At 51.4% G+C, this 22,834-nt stretch overlaps 1 protein-coding gene across 1 annotated transcript in view; it reads right to left on the bottom strand.

The window, feature by feature from the left end:
• Positions 1-22,834, bottom strand: part of SMAD3 (SMAD family member 3) — a 117,445-nt gene that overhangs the window by 2,370 nt on the left and 92,241 nt on the right. Inside the window, exons 2-8 of the mRNA XM_012801929.2 lie at positions 21,596-21,789; positions 21,334-21,465; positions 19,932-20,006; positions 16,939-16,989; positions 6,601-6,813; positions 4,421-4,558; positions 1,668-1,812 (exon numbers count right to left, since the gene is read on the bottom strand). Of these exons, the coding sequence (XP_012657383.1) occupies positions 1,668-1,812; positions 4,421-4,558; positions 6,601-6,813; positions 16,939-16,989; positions 19,932-20,006; positions 21,334-21,465; positions 21,596-21,789 (948 nt within the window). The remainder of the gene's footprint in view (positions 1-1,667; positions 1,813-4,420; positions 4,559-6,600; positions 6,814-16,938; positions 16,990-19,931; positions 20,007-21,333; positions 21,466-21,595; positions 21,790-22,834) is intronic.

Here is a 22,834-nt window from a genome sequence, read left to right as displayed (position 1 = left end):
AGTGACGCGGTGGGCCACACAGGACTGGGTTTGCTGGCAATATACCCTGCACGGTGATACACTGTCCCCAGGGAAAGCCTTCTGCCACCAAGGAGCTGCTTCCCAGCACTTGGAGCTGGAGGCCGCAATGCCACACCAGGTCCAGGTCTGCCGTCCTGGGGCACCACCCTCCCTGCTTGGCCTACTCTTTGAGTTGCAGGGAGCTTCTGAAATGGGCTCACTGTCTCAGCTCTGGGGTGTCTGCCTGATGGACCATATCTGAGCATATCCCTCCAGACCACAGTCCACAAATGGACTTCTCCTTGCTCTTTTCCATTGGGGTCCATCTTTAAATACTTCCTCTCCCCACTAAAAAGTATTAATTTTCTAACCTTTCGCTCTTATTCCCTAAATGATCTAAGCCAGGGCTAAAAGGTTGGCTAAAATGTCTCTCCGGCTGGACCTTTGGGCCTGGGCTAATTTCTTAAGGCCGTCATAACATGGCCTCAAGTTCTCTTGAGGTCTGACCACTTTGATTGCTCAAGTGGTCAGTTCTGGATTCCAGAAAGACCCCAGAGACCCAGGTGCTACGTCTCCTGACACCGGGGGGCAGACATGGAAGAACAGCAGCTGAAATACGGTAAATGGGAGAGGAGGACTTTACAGAGCAAAATCCTTTAATGAGAATCTGACTTTCCATAAGTCATGCTCATCTGGATTTCATTATAAACGGTGGCCCAGAGCCAACACTGAAATGGGTTTGGCCCGGGTGCAGAATGACTGCAAAACAAAATGAATTCCAAACATCTGGAAAAATGAAGAGAAGGGTAGAGTAACTTGCAAGGCGCTGGCTCCAGCTGACATGTGGGCACCTCGGCGTCTGCCACAGGAGCTGGGGGTTGGCGGGGGTGGGGGACAGAAGGAAGGGTGCACAGCCCCTGCCTCTTAGGAAACCCCCATCCATGTGTGAAAAGGAAAGAAGGGACTGGAGACTCTAAACCCAAACCAGCACTGCCTGAGACTCAACCCAGCAGACTCAGTGGACTCAGTGTTATAAGTGCCATGTGTCAACCAGTACCTAGAATTCCAAAAACGTAATAAACTTCTTTTCTGAGCAAGAAAACTTTTACTCCTTCATCACTCCCCAAGTCTCCTCCTCCCCTCCCTGATTGTGTTTTAATTTCCTAGCTCCTCAGGGTCACCAGTGACCCTGAGTCAGAGATGGAGCCACGGAAAAGGGTGGGAACAGAGAGGTGAAGACTCAACTTCCTGAAGAGGGTCATTCTAAAACCATCTGCCCAAAATGAAGGATGGTAAAGAAGAGGGGCACAGTTCTAGGCTCAGCTTTGTCACTCATGATGAGACTTTAGGCAAGTCCCTTTCCCCTCCCCAGACCTCAGTTCCCTCATCTGTACAGTGGGGAGGATGCCATGCTTCCTACCCAGGGACAGGTGAGGATGAAACGGGATGTATGTGTTCACTGTGCCTGAGAAACTGTTCCTACCCAGCGAGCACTATTCTGCTCTGCCTCATCTTCCAGGACTGGGTCGGCCCCCTGCCGCCTGCCGGGCTCTGCCTCTCTCTGCCCCTGGACAAGCGGGCTGGCCTTGCTCATCCCTGAGGACCCACCCTGCAGTGCTGAGTGGTTCCCAGCCAGATCCCCGTGCAGTGCAGAGTGCAACACTGACCTGTACTCCGCGCCCCAGCCTTTGACGAAGCTCATGCGGATGGTGCACATCCGGGTCAGCTGGTAGACGGCCTCAAAGCCCTGGTTGACAGACTGGGCCAGGAGGGCAGCGAACTCCTGGTTGTTGAAGATCTTCAGGTTGCAACCTGCCAAACACACACAAACAGTGCCCCAGGGGTGGAAGAGTGCACAAGCTGGTGGCTCCTCTCCTTATCCTGGGCCCCCCAGGATGGCCTCATTACCACGGCCCCAGTGACACACTGCTGTGTGATGCACTCCACGCTCAGAGAGCATGAGCAACAGGCAGACTCACACGCTGCATTTGAATCTTTGAATTTGCCACCACCCCACTGGGAAACAAGGCTGACCAAAGTTAGAGGGGAAATCAAGGCTGTCCTGTAAGCTCCAGCTTCCAGAGCTGTGGGAAGTCTACAAAGCAGGCTTTTGTGAACAGGGAGATGGTGTGGAGAGGTGGGCCTCTGCCTGGGCAATAGGGCCAGGGACAGACAGGGAAGGGACCTTAGCCAGAGTGTCTATGCTGTGTGGGACTGGCTGACCACCTGGGAACAGGAATGCTGGCTGTCCCACAGCAGAGGGGGCCAGCAGAGATAAGCTTGCTGTAAGGCTAGTGGGCCTGCCATTCCAACTGGCGGCTTGGCAGAGGGTTGGGGACACAGTTCCTAGGCTAGGAGGGCGTGAGAGATCTGGGCTACATTTTGGCCTCTGGGCACAAGGCTGGGTTGAGGTGACATTCACAGCAAAGTGAAGGTGTGTGTCTAATTGTCCAGACAGTAAAACTAAAGACAGGCACAAATAAAGTTTAAAATAAACCTCCTGTTTGAAGTCCTACTGCCTGAGTGCCAGGAATGTGTCAGCCAGAAAAATAAAGACAAAAGCACATGCCGGAAATAACCAAAGGTGAGCTGAGGTGACTCTCCTGAATGGGCCAGCACCGGGCCCCTAATCTTGCTGTGTGACTCTGAGTTGATAACTTTCTCTTTGTGACCCTGTCTCCTCTGTAAAAGGAGGCACCTGCCTCAGGGGTCCTCACAGGTCTGACTTCCTGTGAGCTGACAAACACCAGGGCCAACTCAGCCCTCATGAAGAGGATGGGGGAAGGGAGGAAGCAGAATGCCAGGAATGCAACTGAGCTTCCTCTTCTCATTTTCTCCAAGGGCAAGTGTGGTGGAACAGGCCTGACACTGGGCAGGAGCCCCCAGCAGAGCCAAGAGGCAGAGAGAGCAAGACTCCGGCGTCAGCCAGTCCTGGCCTCCATCCTGGCTCCACCACTTGCTACCTATGTGTCCGTAGGCACGGGGCTTAAACTCCCTGAGCTCTCCTCAATGTGTCTCCTACTTGCAGAGCCAGAATAACTGAAGAGGACAAGTGAGATCAAAGATACCAATGTACTCAGGAAAGGCGACCACAAGGTGCACTGGCAACATGAAGCACTGTTACCATTTCAGACACTCATTCTGAAGTCTTCCTTGTCCATGGCTCGCCCAGCACTGTCATCTGCTACTCAGTGGGCAGGGAAGATACATGTGCACGGGCAGTGGCCTGACCCAGGCCACATTTTGCAGGCTGCATGCCTGAAGAAGTGGGCTCTGGTTGGGGCTTTCTGCCCAGCTTTCCTAAGGAAAGAGGCCTTAGATCAGGTCAGCCTCCTGCCTGAAGTTGCTCTCCAGCAATGGTCCTATCAAAACCACCCTCTGGGGTATAGCTTCTTGGGGGCACAAGTGGAATTCGTGAGCCCTGCTCTCACCCTCAACAATTCCCCACAATAAACCCTCAACTTTCTCCTGTCCTTCCATGGCCTGGAGCCACTGTGTTTTTTAAATGCTTGCCCTGGCTTGGCACCTGTAGCTCAGTGGTTAGAGTGCTGGCCACATACACCGAGGCTGGCAGGTTCGTATCCAGCCTGGGCCTGCTACACAACGATGACTGCAACAAAAAAATAGCAGGGCATTGTGGTAGGCGCCTGTAGTCCCAGCTACTTGGGAGGCTGAGGCAAGAGAATCGCTTAAGCCCAAGAGTTTGAGGTTGCTGTGAGCTGTGATGTCATAGCACTCTACTGAGGGTGACATAGTGAGACTGTCTCAAAATAAATAAATAAATGCTTACCCTGACTGCCTTACACATGGCCTCCTCCAGCCACAGTGTTGCCTGGACATGCCGTGCCCACCATTGCCTTGGGGCCTTTGGACTATCCCCTCCATCTTCCCGTGCCTACCGATCCTGCAGGGCCTGAACGCCTTCTCCTCCATGAAGACTGACCTGATCTACCCCGACAGTTAAATGTGCTTTCTGCTCTGCTCACCTGGTGCTTGGCACCTCTCCCCCTGTATTAAAATCATCTGTCCCTGTTCTATATACTCCATAGGTCTATAAGGTCTATGGGGACAGAGCAGGGCTCCATCCACTTCTCTATTTGCCCACCTGGCACTATGCCCTACATGTATGTACATCTGTGCAAGAAACGGGTAAAGGGAGGAAGCCACACTGCCTATCTGTGCATACAGGAGACAGGCAGCACCCGCATGTTAAAGGCAAATCCATCAGATGCTACATTTGCTTCCCGGAGGTTTAGGGAAGCACAGTAAGATGTCTGCACGCAGAGAAGCCCAATCAGATCACCTCCAGGTTGGCACTGCAAACACCAGTGAAAGACAAGTTAAGAAAGATGATGTCAGCCCAGTGACCCAGGCGTGTGTTCTGGGAAAGGACTTCAGGGCAAGGATGGGTGCCGCTTACCTGGTGGGATCTTGCAGACGGTGGCTGGGTGCCAGCCATAGCGCTGGTTGCAGTTGGGAGACTGGACAAAAATAGCGCTGTCGCTGAGGCATTCTGCGAAGACCTCCCCGCCAATGTAGTAGAGCCGCACGCCTCTCCCTAGAGAGATTCGGTTAGCAGGGCTCAGGGCGCCCTTGCCCACGCACAGTGGCCAAGGGCACTGTGGCAGAAGGAGGCAGAGAGGCAGGGGAGGCTCCCAGTGACTGGTTCTCTGCCAGCTCCCTGGGCAAACAGGACCCAAGCCTAAAACCCAAATAGGGGAAATCATGGGCAACGCTGGATTCTTAAGGCTAACGGTGGCAGATGATAAGAGAAAAGAGCACGGGGTAAGTCTGTGACAGTCTCTGCCTGACCAGCCATGGGCTTCTGTCAGTTTACTCAACCACTGAGCCTCAGTTTCTATAAAACGGGATGATGATGACACCTACCCTCATGGGGTTTCTGTGGGACATGGAATAAACGCCCCATGAGTGTCAGCTGCTGCTGCCACCACCACTACTCTCTGTCCCTTCCCGCTGTGAGATTCAAAGATTCTCTCAGTAAACCTGTGGGGCTCCCTCCGAGGCAACAGACACCCCAAGAGCCACGGCAAGGATGGCCCAGTGCTACCTCCTATACCATTTTTCCTCCCTCAGTGTATTTTTCTAAAACATTCCACAGGTTTACCTCATTTACTTTTCTTTCATCTCTTAAATCCACTCCAGATGGACAGAAATTATTTTTAAATTGGCTCTGCAGCTCAAAGTTACGTAAACACTCTGACAATGAGCTCTGCTCAGCCAGGGATGGTCCCTCCTCCTGCCTGGGAAAGCCTCTGTTCTGTTGTTCGCCAGGCCGAGCCCCGAGGGCCAGGAAAAAGCTGGATTTTGCAGGTCAAGTGGGATGGAAAAGAGCTGACCAGCCCGTGCACCACTTCATGTCCTCTGCTCTGTCCCCATTCCTACTATTATCCCACCCCTCAACCTCTCCCTGTTTCTTCTGCTTTTGGTCCTACAGGACTTGGTGCCACAAGATGTGCAGGTGCCAGGGACTCAAAGTCTCAGGAGGCAGAAATGAGGGTGGGAAGACCCAGACCAAAAATGTTTGTTTCATTTCAGTCATTTTAAAAGAATTATTGGGCTCAGTCGACTATGCGCACAGTTCCGATACTCAGGAGGCTGATGCCAGAGGATAGCTTCAGCCCAAGTTCAAGATCAGACAGGGCAACATAGTGAAACCCCCATCTCAAAACAAATTGTACCAAATAAATAAATAAAATACATAAAAGGATAAAAAAATAAGTAAAACTTGTGTATGCCACCCAGAATTAGTATCTAGTATCTTTTTTAAAGAAAAAGAAACCAGGAAGGATGGGGGTTTGGCAGTGACAGCCATTTTGTCATTGACTAGAGCTATTTCCTACCTCCCCAGGCATCAGGTCATTCCCTGGAAAATGAGCACACCACCTTGGATTGATGGTGTCCAAACTTTTCTTCTCTTACTATAGAATCAATTCCCTCTTCAAATGAAATCTTTCACGAGAACCCCAGAAAATAAACAACCAGACATACAGAGTGACTCTAGTTCATGTGGGACTGGACCCCTACTTTGCTGTCCTACCAGCTCCCAACTCCCTTGGCCAACCTTTTGGGCTCCCAGATGCCGGGATGATGTCTGAATATGATAACTTTATAAGCGAACCATGTGACATGTAACACAGCTTCTTCCACCCTAAACTAACCCCATCTTTTACCTGTGATCTGGGAGCTAGAAGGCAGGATGTTAATTGTGGTGGTGAGTGGGTAGTGGGTACTTCTTGTCTTTCTACCTTTTCTAAATTGTCTAGAATAGTCATATATGACAACAACAGAAGATGATTACCTACGTAGCAACTTGTCTGTACTTGAAGGGTATATTTAGTATGAGAATCTGTATGTTGCCTTTCTCATAGACTTCCCTCTCTTGTCCCTTTGAGTAGGAAGGATCCAGCAATCTGAACTCCATCGTCTGGCCCTTACTCAGGGGGCCAGGCTGGAGGTATTGAGTCCCCACCCCATTCCTGCAAAAGGCACAGCACAGCTAAGGACTGGGGTTGGGTTCCAAGCAGAGGCTGCGTTGGGGCTAGGTAGGAGCAGAAGGGAGGGGAGATGTCCACCCCTTACCGATATGCCTCCGAGTGAGCTCCACTGCTGCATTCCTGTTGACGTTAGAGAGCAGGCCCAGGCAGAAGCGCTCCGAGTTAGAGGGGTCAGTGAAGCCGTCCACTGTCATAGATGGCTGCGATGCATGGAATGTCTCTCCGACGCGCTGGTTCAGCTCATAGTAGGAGATGGAGCACCAGAAGGCCGGCTCGCAGTAGGTGACAGGCTGCAGGTCTGCAGACAGGGTGGGCTACCAGGTCAGTAGGTCCTCCCAGGTCCCACGCTCCCCAATGCACGTCCCCTGCACACTCTAAAAAACTGTTTCCCCACTCTCAGTGGGTCTTAATAATCTCTATTGTATAAAACTTTGCAATCCTGGATCCTCAGGAGTCTGGAAGAGCATTCCAGAAGCCCTGCCACTCCATGTATGTAAAGAGCCATTGAATTCATTTGTTTGTAGCACAAAGAGGCCCAGCCCCTCCTGGCCTTCACTGGACTTAAGTCTTCAAGGTGGGGCAGGGCCAAACTTGGAGAGAGCCCCTGGGTGTTGCTGCTGTTCCCTGGGCAGCCACACCCCACACGCTTCCCTCCCAGCCTCTCTACCGAGGCCCCCAGAGTGACCCACACTAACCTCTGTCCCCAAAGTAAGTAGCCCACACTAATCTCTGTCCCCAAAGGGGTCTTCAGTTTTAGGCACTGCATGACCTTGGCAAACTCCAGCCTGTTGAGAGCTGCTCCCCGTAAGATGAAAGGCTGTAGCTGCCTCAGGGGCTGCACGGTGCCCCGGGGACTATGAAGCACATATACTAGGCCACATCTGCAGCCTGACCCCAAGCCACATCTCTTATCACAGAAACTGTTTTCCACACTTCCCTGACACCAGTGCTGAGGTGGTTAACACACAGACTCAGCTAAAAGAAATTCTGACTTTGGCCCAGCTGTCCTTCTATAAGGTCTCAACTGGGGGCCACTCAAAGCCAAACTACCCTCCTATCAGGGACTGGTTCTTTCTCTTAGGAGAGTAAATAGTGGCTTCTCATCATGTGATCATAGCCTTTCACTTCTGCTTCCTAAGACACACTTACCTGCCCTGGTGCCCTGCCCTCCCCCTGCTTGGTGCCCTGCCTGCCTCTGAAGCATCTCTCAGGCTCATCCTCTCAGCCCTCTGCCAAGCCCTTAGAATCCCTATGCACATCAATGCCACAACCTCCTGACCCTGGCTGCCCAGTGCTGACCAAGCCCACCATGCCTAGTTTGCTATCTACTTAAATCCCACCCCTTTCCTGAACAATAAGGGAGTCTTCTGCTCATTCTGACTCTTTCACCTCAAACCTTTATCCTGGGTTACTCTGGCTCCTTCTTAAATACTCTTGGAGACATCTGGTAACTTCAGTGTATCTCTCTGTGAGCTGCTATCTCTGAGTGTCCTGACTGTCTAACTGGACCATGAAGTCCCAGGGCCCAGGCTGACATCTACCCTCCTTCACTTTAGCCCTCAGCATGGGGCTCTAATGAGAGGGGAACAAGAATGACTTGTTGTTCCCAAGTCTCAGCACTGGCCCAAGAACCCTGCTCTCTGAGTGCCAGGTAACTTCTAGGAGCAAGAACTCCCAGGGGCCTATGTTCACCATACTTTTGAAGGTACGTAAAGTTCAAGAGAGACAAGTCAGAAGCTGTTCTGCCCACAGGGAAGGGCCTCAGTGCCCCCATCACCAAAGGACAGAGTGGGCCTGATCTCCTTGGAGCGCTCAGGTGCATAATTCCCTTCTAAGAGTGAAAAGAGGGTCGGCACCCATAGCTCAGTGTTTAAGGTACCAGCCACATGCACCAGGGCTGGTGGGTTCGAATCTGGCCAGGGTTTGCTAAAAACAACAGTGACAACAATAACAAAAAAAATAAATAAATAGCTGGGTGTTGTGGCAGGTGCCTGTAGTCCCAGCTACTTGGGAGGCCAAGGCAAGAAAATTATTTAAACCCAAGAGTTTAGGTTGCTATGAGCTGTGACGCCATGGCACTCTACTGAGGGCAACATACTGAGACTCCGTCTCAAAAACAAAACAACAACAACAACAACAACAAAAACCCACAGTGAGTAGGATACTGCTACCACAGAGGAGATGCAGACTGGCGACATCCCTGTGCCCAACTCAAAGAGAGTCAGGACACCCTAGGTCAGGTTTCCCAACCTTGGCATACTGATACTTTGGGCCAGAGCATTCTTTGGGGGAGGGAGGTCCTATAGAATGTTAAGTAGCATCTTGGCCTCTATCCATGAAACGCCAGTGTCATGTTGCCAGATGTTAGCAGCATGGCCTGTACCCACCAGGTGCCAGTTGGGTACAACCACCTTGCCCTCTCAAGTTGAAGCAACAAAAAATGACTCTGAACATCACCAGATGTCTTCTGGGGGTGTGGGGGACTGCTGCTAATTGAAAACTATTGCTCCAGATGTATGACCAGGTCATGGAGTACTAGCTTTAAAGGTGTCCTCCAGACAGACTGGAGGGCAATCTCGGCTTAGGGCAGACTACCTGCAACCCAGCTAAAGTCTCTGAGCTCCCACTTCCACGTCCCCCTCCTCAGCCGCCTGAGCAGGGAATTCTCTTTATAGCCAGCACTGGCTGGACTGAGATAGCTCCCAGGAGTGCAGGGCCACACTACGTGGTGTTAACAGCTACTACAACCCTGATTCCAAAAACCTGAGCACAGCCTATGTCCTATCTCAACCTCCATCTCAAGAGAGACAAAGCCCCCTTTAGAAAAGAGACAAAAGCCTCAGTAGGTGCCATGGTGTCACAGCTCATAGCAACTTCAAACTCTTGGGCTTAAACAACTTTCTTGCCTCAGCCTCCTAAGTAGCCCTTTTCCTTTCTTCCCAGGGTAGAGCAGGGAAGGTGAGGACGAAGACAGGGATCTAAGCTTCCTAATGGAGAAAGGAGGGTTGACGGGGGCGGAGGCCACTGTGGCCTATGCCCTGGCCCTGAGGTTGGGCTGAGCCACGTCAGCCACGTCCGGCTTCGGCTTTGCTCGATGCTTCAACATTCCACTGAGATAAGCTATATTCTAAACAATGTGGTCACTAAAATCTGAGCTATGCTACTTTTAGAAACTTAGGGGAAAAAAAAACCCCAATAAGAAATCCAAGTGCAATCTAAGCATTCAGAGTGGACAGGCAGAGTATCAGGGCTGCTGGTGCAGGCTCTGCTGACCTTGCAGTGTGACCCTTGCTGTATGACCTCTTTCTGTGGCCTCAGTTTCCTGGCTGTATAATGACTGCCATGCACCAGAAGACATCTCAAGCTGACCATCTATGCTGTGCTCTGGCATAGATTAGCCTAAAGAGGCAGCTTTAGCTGATCTGGACTGGCCCTGGCTTAACTCAGCAGCGTGTAGGAAAATAGAGTCTTTACCCTGAAGCCATAAAGCCCTGTCCAGCATTACCTGGGCTTAGTCCAGGCAGAAGAGAAAGAGAGAAGCTTCCAGGAACAATGACACAGAGCACCATTCAAAAGAAAGGCCGGCAGACCACCCACTGTGTAGCATGGTGCTAGGACCATGCTCTGGGGAAGTGAGGGCTTCAAAGGAATCGAAGAATCAAAGAAGGCTTTGGGGTCCTAGTCTAAGAGGCCCTCCCAAGCAGATCAGAGCCCTTATCCAAATACTGCTACTGCCACTCACAGACACGCACCAGACAGTGTTGTGGAAAACACTGCACACAAGGACCCTGACACGTCATTAGGAAGATGCTCGTTTGAGGGAGCAAAGTGATCAGGCCAGTGGCAAAGTCTACAGGCTGCCACTTCAGAGAGTGCTGTTTGGATAAGCTGCCTTGCTTCTAGAAGTGGACTGAGCCAGAGCTCGGTGCCCCAGCCATGTACTTTCTATTCTCTGCAACAACTAAGACCCAGCTCTGCCTTTCTCTGCCTTCCAGCTCCCTTCCTCCCATCACCCTCAGCTGCTTCCTCAAGGCACTGTGGGACAAGAGCTGTAGACCGGAAAGTATGGTCACTACCTCTGAGTTCTGCCTTCCATGGCATGTTTTACAAAAACTTGTTATGTGTGCTCTCACTTCTTTCCCACCGAAGGGCCTAGCCATGCCATGGTTAGTGTAAGAGAAATAAAAAGTCAGGCCCTTGAAAAAGAGAAACTTACAAATGGAGTAATTATGAAGCTACTAAAAGGGCACCCAACTTGGCTCTGAGTTTCCTAGCAGAAAAGGCAAAAAGGGAATATAATATACCGCATGGCTCTGACTGGTGGATGGGCAATGCTTACTGAACAAACGAAGCTCGTCTTGGCACTGTATCTTAAAAGAAATCTCTCAGAGTAGGTGTCAAACCCTCTCCCACTCCAATCAATCAAGCCAGCCAGCCAGGCTTGATCTCAAGAGTTTACCAACAAATACAAAAGCAGTTTTATGTGAGACTCCTCTGGGAGATGACTCTGCAGGGGTAAGGTGACACGTCCTGATGGAGAGCGGTTTTGCCTCTCCAGGTAGAGAACTCTGCACACCTCAAGTGGCAGACGATGGCTCATGCCCAAGGCCTTCCCTTCAAACAGCCTTGCTCCTGCACAGACTTCTAAGCCTGAGCCAATCTCTCTTCCCAGAGCAGAGGTACTGGAGACACAGGAACCTCCAGCTCCAGCCCTCTTTGGGTTCCCCACCCTCACCAGGGTGGGTGGTGTCAGCCAGACTTCTAGAGTGGCATGGGGTACTTAATCCATGGCTGGCCCTCTGCCAGCCTAACCCATTGGTTGGCTTCAGTTTTCAGCCCTGTTCCAAGCTGGCATAGCCCTTCTGTTTTGTTTAAGAAAAAGAAAACAGAATAAAACCCAGAAGGCAACACTTGGATTAAGGGATGCCTATTAAAAACATGTGCAAGAGATTCAAATCCGGTAAAGGAAAAGGTGAGGAGGCAAGAGGGGGAAATTAACTTTCTGCTATAAATCTAAAGAAGGACCTGGCAAAGGCCAGGAGCACTGACGCTGGAAAGCTAAAGGTCAAAACATAAATGAATTGGCTTTGTCTGGGTCCTCCCCACCTGTGGAAAGCAGCTCTGTCCCCATCTAGGAGATTCCACGCTCCAGTTCCCACATCCATCACGCTGCCACGTCTAGGTCCTGGCTGTTTCCTCTGCCTGGCCTGGCCTTCCCTCCTCATCCGCCTGGATCAATCTTTAAGGCCCAGCTCACATGGCTGTGAAACAATCCCTCGCTGCCACCACGCATAATGAGTCTCAGCTACCTGTGCCCCTGAGTCTCCTGTGCAAGAGGTTAGTACTCAGAGTCAGGAGGGCCAGCTGTGTCCCCCAGCACCTGGGGTATTAATTCCAACCTTTTCCTCTGCGACTAAAACAACAAACCAAGCTACCCATAGAATCCCATGCCCTTTCAGCTTACAACCAGTTTGCTGCAACCAAAACAGTGGTAAAGTCTGTGCTGGACACTGAGGAGTGTGAGGGCACTGCCAACTGCTCACGTCCTGTCATCATGTCCCCTGCCTGTGATTTCACAAGCTATGAAGCATCAGAGCTGGAGGCGGCCTTGGAAAAGAGCCTTGTGGAGCAGCATGAAGACACTGGAACCAGGCTGAGCCTGTGCCAGGGACCCCTGTCCTCTCTCCAAAGCTGGTGGTCTTCTGGCTGCCCTGATACCCTACCTCTCTATCCTGGCAGGAGTGGAAGGCACATTCTGCCTGAAGCACTCTGGGAAACCATCACCTCCTTAAACTCCAGCTCAACTCTCCCCCAGGGCACTCCCTGGTGCCTTATTTTCCTCAGTCAAGGCCCCTCCCCTCCCTAAAGGCCTCAATTTAAAGCAGGAAACAACTTACTCACCGGCAGGAGCCAGCTTGGTACCTTTTTCCTCTTTCTCACCTGCCGCCTCTTTCCCCTGCATTTGCCCTGATCCTTCTGACTTCAATACTTGGGAAATTCCCATGACTCACCAGCACGATGTGTAATAGCAGGAACATCACCTGCTCATATCCCCTTCCCTGCAAACAAAGGTCCCGGGTCTCTGAGAACCTGCCTTGAGCAAGATGCTGAGCTGGGTCTCAATCATGCATTTGGGTTGTCTCCACGAGTCACTGCCCCTTACTAGAAGTGACTTTCCTACAGCAGGAGACTCAGCCTTCCTCAGACCTGTGCCCTGGGGCTAAGGCCTGGAGTGGGAGGAAATAAGAAAAGAAACCTGATGTCCTATGCTTTATCCCTCTGGGAGCAATAACTTCATAATAATCTCTTTTAAGAGAAATAAGCAGATGTCCTGAGATGTCCCCATCTTTTTCAAGGACAAGCTCACTGTGTGCCTATCTCCATCCTGTGGTTGGGACCTACTGGCCATGAAAAGATGCAAAGGCTACTGCGGCTGGCTGCCCCCTCCTCCCCCTTTTATTTGTTCTCCAGCCCTCTGCTGACCAACTTTGCCCCTTCTATCCCCACAAACTGCTCTCCAAAGGCTGGACTCCTGCTGACAAATGCAAAGCCTCTTCCTACATCGCATTTTGCACCTTTGCTGAACCTGGCCACTGCTACTGTCTCTTAGGGCCTCCCTCCCCTCAGACTGCCACAGGTCTATCATCCCCAACCTTGGCTTTCTTCTTCTGAAGCTGGGTCTTCCTCCCCTGGATTCATCTGCTGCCATTACTTTAGCCAAACCTCTACCGGTGTTTCTACAGTGAGTTTCTACAGTTATGGAACATCAGAGCTGGAGTCAGCCTTGGAAAAGAGCCTTGTGGAGCAGCATAGGGTTGGCCAGTGGGGCAGAAGATAGAAGTGCTGGGACAGTGATCAGCTCGGGAGAAATGTACCAAACAAGCCTCCTTTCTACAGGCTGCTTGAAGTGTCATGTGCAAATCTCCTGGGGGCTGCCGAAGGGGCCATAGTGTGAGTTTTCCAAACTCATCCCATCACAAAACCTCTTCTCTCTGATTCTGCTATAGAGAAGGTGTCAGTATCAATGATTGCCAGGTCTGACCCTCCAACCCTGGTCCTGACTTTCCTGCTGCTTCCTGGGCATAGTTAACCACAGCATGGAGTGAGCCACCTATGGGGTCATCCATTCCACCTCCTGGGTGTTCCACCTTGGTTAAGAGGCCTCCCTGTCATCCCAGTTAAAGCTGATTGTAAACCCTGCTAATTCAGGCCCATGAGACCCCCTGATGTGCTCTCCCAACCCTGCCACCATTTCTGAGCTGCCTCAGTGGATCTGTGTTTGGGGTTTTTTTGTTTGTTTGTGTGCCTCAAATAATTTTCCCTAGGGTTTACATTCCACACAGTGGCCAGATCAATCTTTGTAAAGTTATTGTCCAATGCTACGCCCACTCAAAACCCACCACCAACTTTATTCTGTCGGCAAAAAGGCACAAAGCTTGGCATTCAGGGCTCTTTTTTTAGGGCCTCTGAATCCCCCCATCCCTTATGACGTACCAACCCACCTTAGTGTGAGCTGTCCTCAGACAACATGCTGCCCTTCCACCTGCGCTGTCCTTCTCTGCCTCACAGCATCCTGAACCCGTCCTCCACGGGCCCACTCACACATGCACCAGCTCGCCCACAGCTTCCCACTTGCTCCTTGGCACATGTCCTTCCTCCTTCCTCTGCACTTGCTCTCCTGGCACTTGGCATAATGCCTCACTGGTGGACATGGACATCTCTAGCCACCCCACATGCCTGTGAGTGCCCGTGCTTTCTTCCCAGCTCAGGGCACCCAGCTTCAGTACTACTGGGAGCTTGGCAAATACCAATGGAGTGGATGAATAGATAGGAGACACCTGGCCAGCCTGGATGCCTGTCCCCACTAGAATGGGGACACATCCCCATTCTGAACCCCCAGAGTGCTTCATCTGTACCTGTGTCTTGTTTTAGAACTATTTGTAGTCCTGCCTTATTGATCCACAGGCCCCAGTACCTTGATGGAAGGGTCTGTGATTTCTCTTAGAATCCCCCACATGGAATGGCACACAGTGACGAGACTGGAAGTCTCTGGAGAATGGACGGGTGAGAAAGAGACGGGTAAGCAGGCAGGGCTCCTAGCCAGGGGCTAGAACCTAGCATTTGTCTCTAGCTAAAAGTTTATAAATGCCCTGCTTGACCTTGTTCTTCTGAGTGAGAAGGGCAGGGACAGCTGGTCTAAATGGCCCAGCACAGCAGTAGTGTCAGGCTGCTGTGCATGCCCTGGCTGGCAAACGGCTGAGTTTAAAGCCAGCTTCTCCAGCTACTACCTGTGTGATCTTGGACAAATGAGTTAGACCAGTTTGCTCCTTGGTCTCCTAATGTGTAGAATAAAAATGACAGTACTTCTGCTGTATAAAGTTATGAAGATTGGGTTAACATGTATAAAGCACTCTGAGTAACCGTACATAGTACCATTCTCAAGAAACATTTGCCATCATCATCACCATCAAATCATGCCCTTCTGGCTATGACAACAGAAGTCCATACGATCTTTTGGGTAAGGATGATAGAGCTGAATGGGTGAAGGGGTGTGCGCGCTTGCCAGGCAGAGAGGAAGCCAGGCCCCTTGTCAGTGCTGGTGTCTCACCATGAATCCTAACCCTGACTCGTCAGCTGACTTGTCCCCGATTCAGACCTTCCCAGCAGAGGCATAACTAGATCAGTGCAAAGTAGCACGCTCTCTCGGTTGGCCAGGCTCAGGATGGTCCTTCCTTTGTAAGAAATGACTTAAGAATTCTCAACTCTCGGACAAGCAGCCTGAGGAAGGGGATGGTAGGAAGGGAGAAAGAACTGTGTCAGCAGGGGACTCTACCTTGGGTCCCAGCTCAAGAATCATCACTGTCATCCCAGTCTCTGCAATCAAGAGGGCAAGTCCAGCAAACTACCACCTGGGATGACTTTTCCACCTGAACCAGTGGGTCTGCCCACAGCGGCCGCTTCCAAGCTGGCCAGTGACTGCTATGGTTTTAAAGACAAGCGTCTGCTCTAAAGTCTGTCAGAGAATAGTGCTGCTTTGGCCACGTAGGGTAAAACAGCTCAAAAAGAAATTTAAACCAGTCAGTATCAAAAGCAGAAAGCCCAGAGTCAAGTTTACAATCACAGCCTTTAATTTCTCAAGTGTTAACACAGCTTCTAGCCCTCAGAGTTTGTTTTTAATAACTTGGCCCTTTCATATCAGGAGTATGAGCTTCTCTCTACCAAGCCCAACACATCATGGTGATATTGTTCTACAAAGATGTTAAAACAGATCACCCAAAGTCACATCTCACGCTGTCCACCTGTCAGCCCATTTTAAAAGGTTTTCATGCATCCTCCAGTATTTCAAACGATGAGCTTCCTCACCTGATGACACCATCAGTTAAGATTTGAAAACAAAGCTAGTCCAATCCACTTTAATTGACTAAGATTGGATGTTAACTATTTATTTTCCTGAGCCACAAAATAAGCCTCAGCAAGAAAGCCCTCCACCAAAAAAAAAAAAATCATATTCACATTGTCTAAAATAACGAGACCAGAATATAAAAAATTCCCCTTAATAAAAACTAAATGGGTATTTTGTTTGTTTTGAGCCAGTCAGTAGGCTCTTTGACGAGGCCACAAGGAAGCCTACCCCAGGCTGGAGAACAGGAGGACATCCTAGGTTAGAAGAATGAAACCCCATAACTGAGGGATGTTGTGGAAACGATGGTCCAGCCACTCTAGAACATTGTGAAATAACACGAAATCCTCAATGAGGCATCTAAACATAAAAACATGTTTACAAAATATTGTAAAGAGAAAAAAGGATGAGAAAACACTATATGCACTACAATCTCAGTGGCAAGGCACAAATATACGTGCCTGATAAAGGACTGTGATGAAACAAAGGCAGTTGTGCTAGGGTGGTGGGACTAGAGGCGCATCGTCCCCACCCCCAGGTCCCCGGATTTCTTACTTTGTTGCTGTTTTAATAAAAATTAAAACTGAAAGAGGAAATACTCAGGTATAATTTAAATAAATGTATTGGAAATAAGTCTATGAATGTCAGGGGCTGGGGTCTGCGTGGCTGCCCATGGCTTTGTACCAAACCACACACGTATGCTCAGCTGACCACAGACCTTAGTCTCCTGGGCATAAGGTTTGGGGGATTTTGGTTCACTCACGTCTAACTGCCCCCCAGGGGAAATACAAACCCAGCACATGGCTGCCTTTCCTGTCACCACTGTTCTCAGGTTACCCCATTCTGTGATGACCTCAGCATCACTGTAACCAGAAACCTGATGATGGGCTGAGCTGAGCAAAGCCAATGAATGGTAGGGGTTGAGAGAGAGGGCCTCGCCTTCAAGGCCCCCTTCCCACACTGGCCACCAGCCAGGGCAGCAGGTAGAGCAGGTTCTAGTCATGGGGACAAGGAGATACTTACCCAAGTTATTGTGTGCTGGGGACATCGGATTTGGGGATAGGTTTGGAGAACCTGTGAGGTGAGACACAATTGTGAGACTTCATAAAGATTCTTGACCTGGAGAATCAAATTACTGAATACTTACATCAAGGTGGGAGAGCTCAACACAGCAGAAGAAAACCCTGGACAGAGCCCCCGAGTTCTAGAAGGCCTAACCCCAAACCCTTGTCCCAAGTTCCTTCTCTGGGCCCCAGGTTCTTTGCTTGTGAAGTGAAGGGATTGTGTGGATGATCTCAGTGGTCTCTTAAATGACATAGTTTTTAGAATCCTGACTAAGAGTCCCAACACAGATGGCTGAATTCTCAACTATAATAGGTGACAGGTTTTTCTTTAGCGGATACGATGTATCTGCCCTGTTAACTATGTCCCCAGGAATGTGAGAGGAGCAGGGAAGCCCCTTTCCCCAGTGAGTGAAGACCTAGGCAGCTAAAGGCCAGTCCTGCCCCCAGCTGAGGCTTGAGGCCTTCCTGACATCCTCTCAATCAGATCACCTGTCACTCCTCTCAATCAGATCCTGTGGTGGCTCACATGCCTGGAAAGATCGATTTCAGGAAACCTGCAAATCTGTCTCAGAAATCCTGCAACTCAGCAACCAAGCTGGCATCTTATGCAAGACATGATAGTGCCCATGGGAAAAAGTCCAAATCTACCCAGTTCTTGCTCTATTATCTTCTCAACACCTTTCACCCCAGAAGAAAAAGAAAGAAAAAACCCACATGGCATCAGCCTTCAAAAACAACCAGTGGCTACCTTGCTGCAGAGCGGCATCCTGCCTATTCCTCCTTTGTTCCTCTAAGGGGGAGAGGGGACACCTGGCTTCACCCCCTGAAATCTACCAGTCCTGGGCTGGGCCCTGCACTGGGGCCTCAAGCATATGCTGCCTTGAGCTGTTTCCAGGGGTCTTTTATTTTGCCCCAATTCGCGGTAACCTCCTTGAGAACCAGGGATAAGCCATGGATTTCTTCTCCCCCATGGCACCTAATCCAGAGGGGGAGGTGGAAAGATCACGGGAAGAACAGAGTGTCTACACACACTAGCATGTATTAGCTGCCTGACTTTAGCAAAGTCGTTAACCTCTTTGACCATCTGCTGTGTGACATGAAAAACGCAGATGAGATCATGCAGACAGAAATGCTTACACTCTCACTGGTACCCAATAGGCACCTGAGGAATGTTTGTTCCCCATTTTGTTAAGGCCTGAATTATGAAGACCTAGGAAGGTGGAGGGAGGGACCTTCCCACTGGTCCTCATGGGCATGTATGGCCTGTGAGGAGAGACACAGGTTGGGGGTGGGGGACAAGGTGACCTTTTCTGGCCCTGAGACACTGCCTCACCTCAACTGGCAGGGACACCAGGCTCATGAGCAACTGAACTGGGATCCCAGTTAGGCAACTTGAGTGACAAGCAGAGAAAATGTAGATGAGCCCTACCCCATCCCCCACCCAGTGCACCTTGGATAAACACCAGCATTCATAGCAGGACCCTGCAGGCACATTTAATGAGAGAACAGGAAGAAGGGAGAAGGAACAGAGGCAAGCAGGGGAGAAAGGAAGAGGAGGGAGAAGAAACAAGAGCTGAGAGTGTAAAAACAGGGCCGTTCTTCCCACACACAAGCCCTCTGCTCTGGCCTGTTTTCCTCTGTAACAGTAATCCTTCTCCAAATACGGACAGCAGCAGAGAGTGAAGAGAGACAGCGAGTGAGGAGCACAGCAGCTGGGAGATGCTGCCTCGCTGGCCTGCATCCCGTGCCAGCATTCCATAGCTGCGAGCCCGCAGCGGTCACTTGGCGTCCAATACAGGAAGGTCTGCAATGCATTCCAGCCAGGTCCACGCTGCCAGCCACTCGCCTGGGTGGGTGCGCTTCACTTCAGGGGGTGTGCTCAACCCCAAGCGCCCCGGCTGCACGTCAGCAGCTACACTTACAACGTAAATGCCAGTCTCTTTCAGCCACTGCACAATCTCTCCAGGGCTGTGGGCAAGGGCAGGTGGCTCTACTATGTCTAGCGGCTGTGTGTGCGGGAGGCGTGCCTACTGTCGCCAGAGGGAACATCTGCTCGGCCCCCTCTCCTCCTCGCCCAACCACACACAACGCAGGACGTGTTCTATGTGGCAGCTGGGGCTCAATTCAAGGAGCTGCTGGTCAGGGGCCAATTTGGTCCCATAACAAGTGACTTGGGAAACATCTGGAGATGTAGCAGAAGACAACCAGGCCTAGCCCCTTGCGGCAGGATCACATTTGGTCACCACACAAAAAGAGTGGCTTCAGGAGTCTCTCCTGGCCACTGGGAAAACCCTTACCTCCACTCACCTGCCTAGGAGAGATCGAGCCCACCTGCCAGAAATCTCAGAGGCACAGGCCTTGCTTACAGCCTGCAGTGGCTCCCCAACAACCCCAGCTAAATGCCAGTGGTCCACCTGGCTTGAAGGTCCAGCACACTTGGCCCTCTTATCTCTTCCCCTTCTGGAGAGAGAATATGCTACTGCCACACTGAGATCCCTGGGCTGGACACTCCCTGGACTATAGCCATCCTGTCCCTAGAATGCACCAGGCTCTCCTGCCCATGCTTCCGTGACTCCCTGGCAACCCTTTGCCCGCCCTGATGGCCTGGGTAACACCTGTACATCTCCAAGACTCAATTCAGGAAAAACACTGCAAGGTCTGATCCTCCCCAGATTGGGGGAGGGGCCCTGCTTTGCGGCTGATGCCATGTGGCATCTTCCACCTGAGCGTATATGAGATGGCACAGGAACTGCTGTTGTCTTGTCCATCCTCCCTGTCATATGTGAGTAGCCCAGGCCTCCTTCTATGCTCAACACCTGGCACACAGTGGTCTCCCTCCTATAATGAATGGGGTAACAGAAGGCAGGGAAGAAGGGGGTGAAGAGGTAAGTGCAGAAGGGACCAGGAGCCGGCCTAGCAGCTAAGAGTTAGAGCACACCCTGTGTGACTGACCTGCGTCCATGCTATGGTTCATCTGGTGGTCACTGGTTTCTCCATCTTCACTCAGGTAGCCAGGGGGTGGGGTTTCTGGGAATCAGAAGGAAGGTGATCCATTAAAAGACCTCCTTGGCTCTGAGAAGCAAACACATCACACATTGACACCACCAGGCAGCACGGAAGTGTGGCCGTCAGCTCTTGGATCCTGCTATATTCACGCCTGTCAACCTCCAGCTCCCCCCCTCGGATTAAAAGTGCCTCCTTCATGCCAGACCGACTCCCGAGTCCAAAATGCCCACTCCTTGAGTCACTGCCAGGCCAACTTCTCCCTGTCCTTCAAGGTCAGGGTTAAGCCCCACCCCTTTAGGGAGACTTCCAAACTTGCCTTAGCCCCACCCATCCCTGTCCCCTGGAGAGCTGTGGCCTCTAGTCTACACCTTGGCCCTTACTGTCTTCTCCTGTGCAGACCCACTGTCATTATTATTTATTGTCTCTACAGGATGTGTCCTAGCTCCCCAGTCAGGTTGCAAGTTCAACAGAGGCAGAAACCATGTGATCTATTTCCCTGAAACTCTCCCATACCCTGACTTAGCCCACTTAGATTCAGTACTTGAACAGAGAGTAGATGACCTACTCTTCAGAGACCAGGGTTACCTGCTAAGGATCTGAAAAGACTGGAAATTGGGTATCTCCTTAATGCTCCGACCCCAGCACATATGCCTGTAGCCAACCGCAGCACAGTAAACTAACCAAGGTGAAAGACACGTCTAAGTTAAGAGTAATGCAGCAAGATCGCTGCCCTGGCAAGCAAATGTTGCAGAGACTAGCCTAAGTGATGCCAAGCACAGCTCCCTTGGACACCAGAGAGAGCTGGTGATTCACACATTATTTGCATGTAAATGAGGGGCGTCTAAAAACATTTGCAGTTGTTGTCAGAGAACTCCTTTCTCCCTGCAGCAAAAACTCAAAGTCAGCCTCAACTCCCATCCTGTAGGTAGCCAGACTCAGTTACAGGGCCAGTTCTCTGCACTCCCTGCAGCCCAGCCCTGCGCTCTTCCCCCCACCCGCCCCTGTAGCCCCCAGCCCGCATGGATCCGGCCTGCATGCCAGCACCAGCCGCAAGGGCGGTGAGAGAAACACAGTGTTGCTATTTCCATTTCCAAAATAAATGACTACACCAAGGCCGGGGCGGAAGGGTCACGCCGCTCCTCCGTGCCAAGAAAAGCATCATTAGTGAGCAGGGAGTGGAGGCCATGGGTACTCTCCCCACAGAGATGTGGTTCTCAGTCTGGGGTCCTCTGGCCAGTACTGTGCACAAAGGGCGGGTGACGGGATGGTTGAGGAAGACAGAAAGCAAGGAACAGGAGCGATGTCCCAGGGTCCACCTTCCCGCCCTCTGGGCTGCCCATGTGCATACCTGGAATATTGCTCTGGGGCTCAATGCCCGCAGGGAAGTTAGTGTTTTCGGGGATGGAATGGCTGTAGTCGTCCAGCGGTGGGAACTCGGCCGGGATCTCTGTGTGGCGTGGCACCAACACAGGAGGTAGAACTGTCCAGAGGAGACAGAGCAGAGGGCTCAGTGTGGAAGCCAGGCTGGCACCAAAGCCCCTGCACCCCCGAGCGAGCCCAGCACAGTGCAGTCCCTCTGGGGGAGGGGTCAGGGCAGGCAGACGGCATACCTGGCGTCTCCACTCTCTGGTAGTGGTAGGGATTCACGCAGACCTCATCCTTCTTCATGTTGAAGGCAAACTCACACAGCTCCATGGCCCGCAGCTCATGGTGGCTGTGCAGGTCCGGCCACCGCCACAGGCGGCAGTAGATGACATGAGGAAGCCCCTTCCGATGGGACACCTGCAGCCGGCCATCCAGGGACCTGGGGGTCAAGGGGGGGCAGATGGAGATGGAGAGGTGGGTTTGGCGAGTTCATCGGTATTTAGTCAGGAAGCTCTCTCCCCCCTCATTTCTCTCACATGCAGAGATCCCAGAGGTCTGCTCGTGCTGGAGGGATCCTGGATGTGGAAAACAGCGGCCCACTATCAATCCCCGGTGGCGAAGCCCGTGGAGAGCTCCCCAACCCTATAGGCGAAAGGACCTCTCCTTGAATCACACTCAGAAAAGATCCACAAAGCACCAGTCTGGACCCTGCTCTCAGGGCAGGGTGGAGAGAGGACTGCGCAGGACAATGAGAGTTCTTTAGGCACAGATGCAGATTTGAGGACCACAGTGATCGGAGGAAGGGTGGCAAAGAACACAGGCTGTGATCACTCACCCAGTTCTTCCCACACACATCAGAAAACAGGAAAAATAAAACTCTCTCCTGTTTAGTTATTATTTGTGGTGGAGCAAAGGGGGAAAGAGGAAAACGACAGGGCATTTTCGATGGTGAAATCTTACATTCCAGACCTCTCAGAGTTCCTTTCAGTGTGCAGGCTGTTTGCAGGTTGACCCAGGTGTGACTGTCTACTACTCTTTCCTGATTCTAGACTCAGAGCTGAGGTCTACCAGCTGTGCACACGGCAGGAAGGAAAAGAGCCTGGGACTCGACTCTAGGCTTTATCCTGCAATGTCTCCAGCCTGCTTACAAACAGCTGCTGCCCTGACCCTGTGCAGACCATGTCTTTTCTGGTGATCTGGCTGAGCAGCTGTAAGCTGGTGCTCCCACCTCCCAGCAGCAGTGGTCCAGGGAAGCACATTAAAAATGTAGAGTCTTGGCCGGGCCCAGTGGCTTATGACTATAATCCTAGCACTATGGGAGGCCAAGGAGGGTGGACTGCCTGAGCTCATGACTTCAAGACCAGCCTGAGCCAGAGCCATAGCGAGACCTGTCTCTAAAAAATAGCCATGTGTTGTGGTGGGCACCTGTAGTCCCAGCTAGTTGGGAGGCTGAGGCAAGAGAATTGCTTAAGCCCAAGAATTTG

Source organism: Otolemur garnettii, unplaced genomic scaffold (assembly GCF_000181295.1).
Source record: "Otolemur garnettii isolate 467f Iridium unplaced genomic scaffold, OtoGar3 scaffold00011, whole genome shotgun sequence".
NCBI classification, from domain to species: domain Eukaryota; kingdom Metazoa; phylum Chordata; class Mammalia; order Primates; family Galagidae; genus Otolemur; species Otolemur garnettii.
This window is presented reverse-complemented; position numbering and strand designations above follow the sequence as displayed.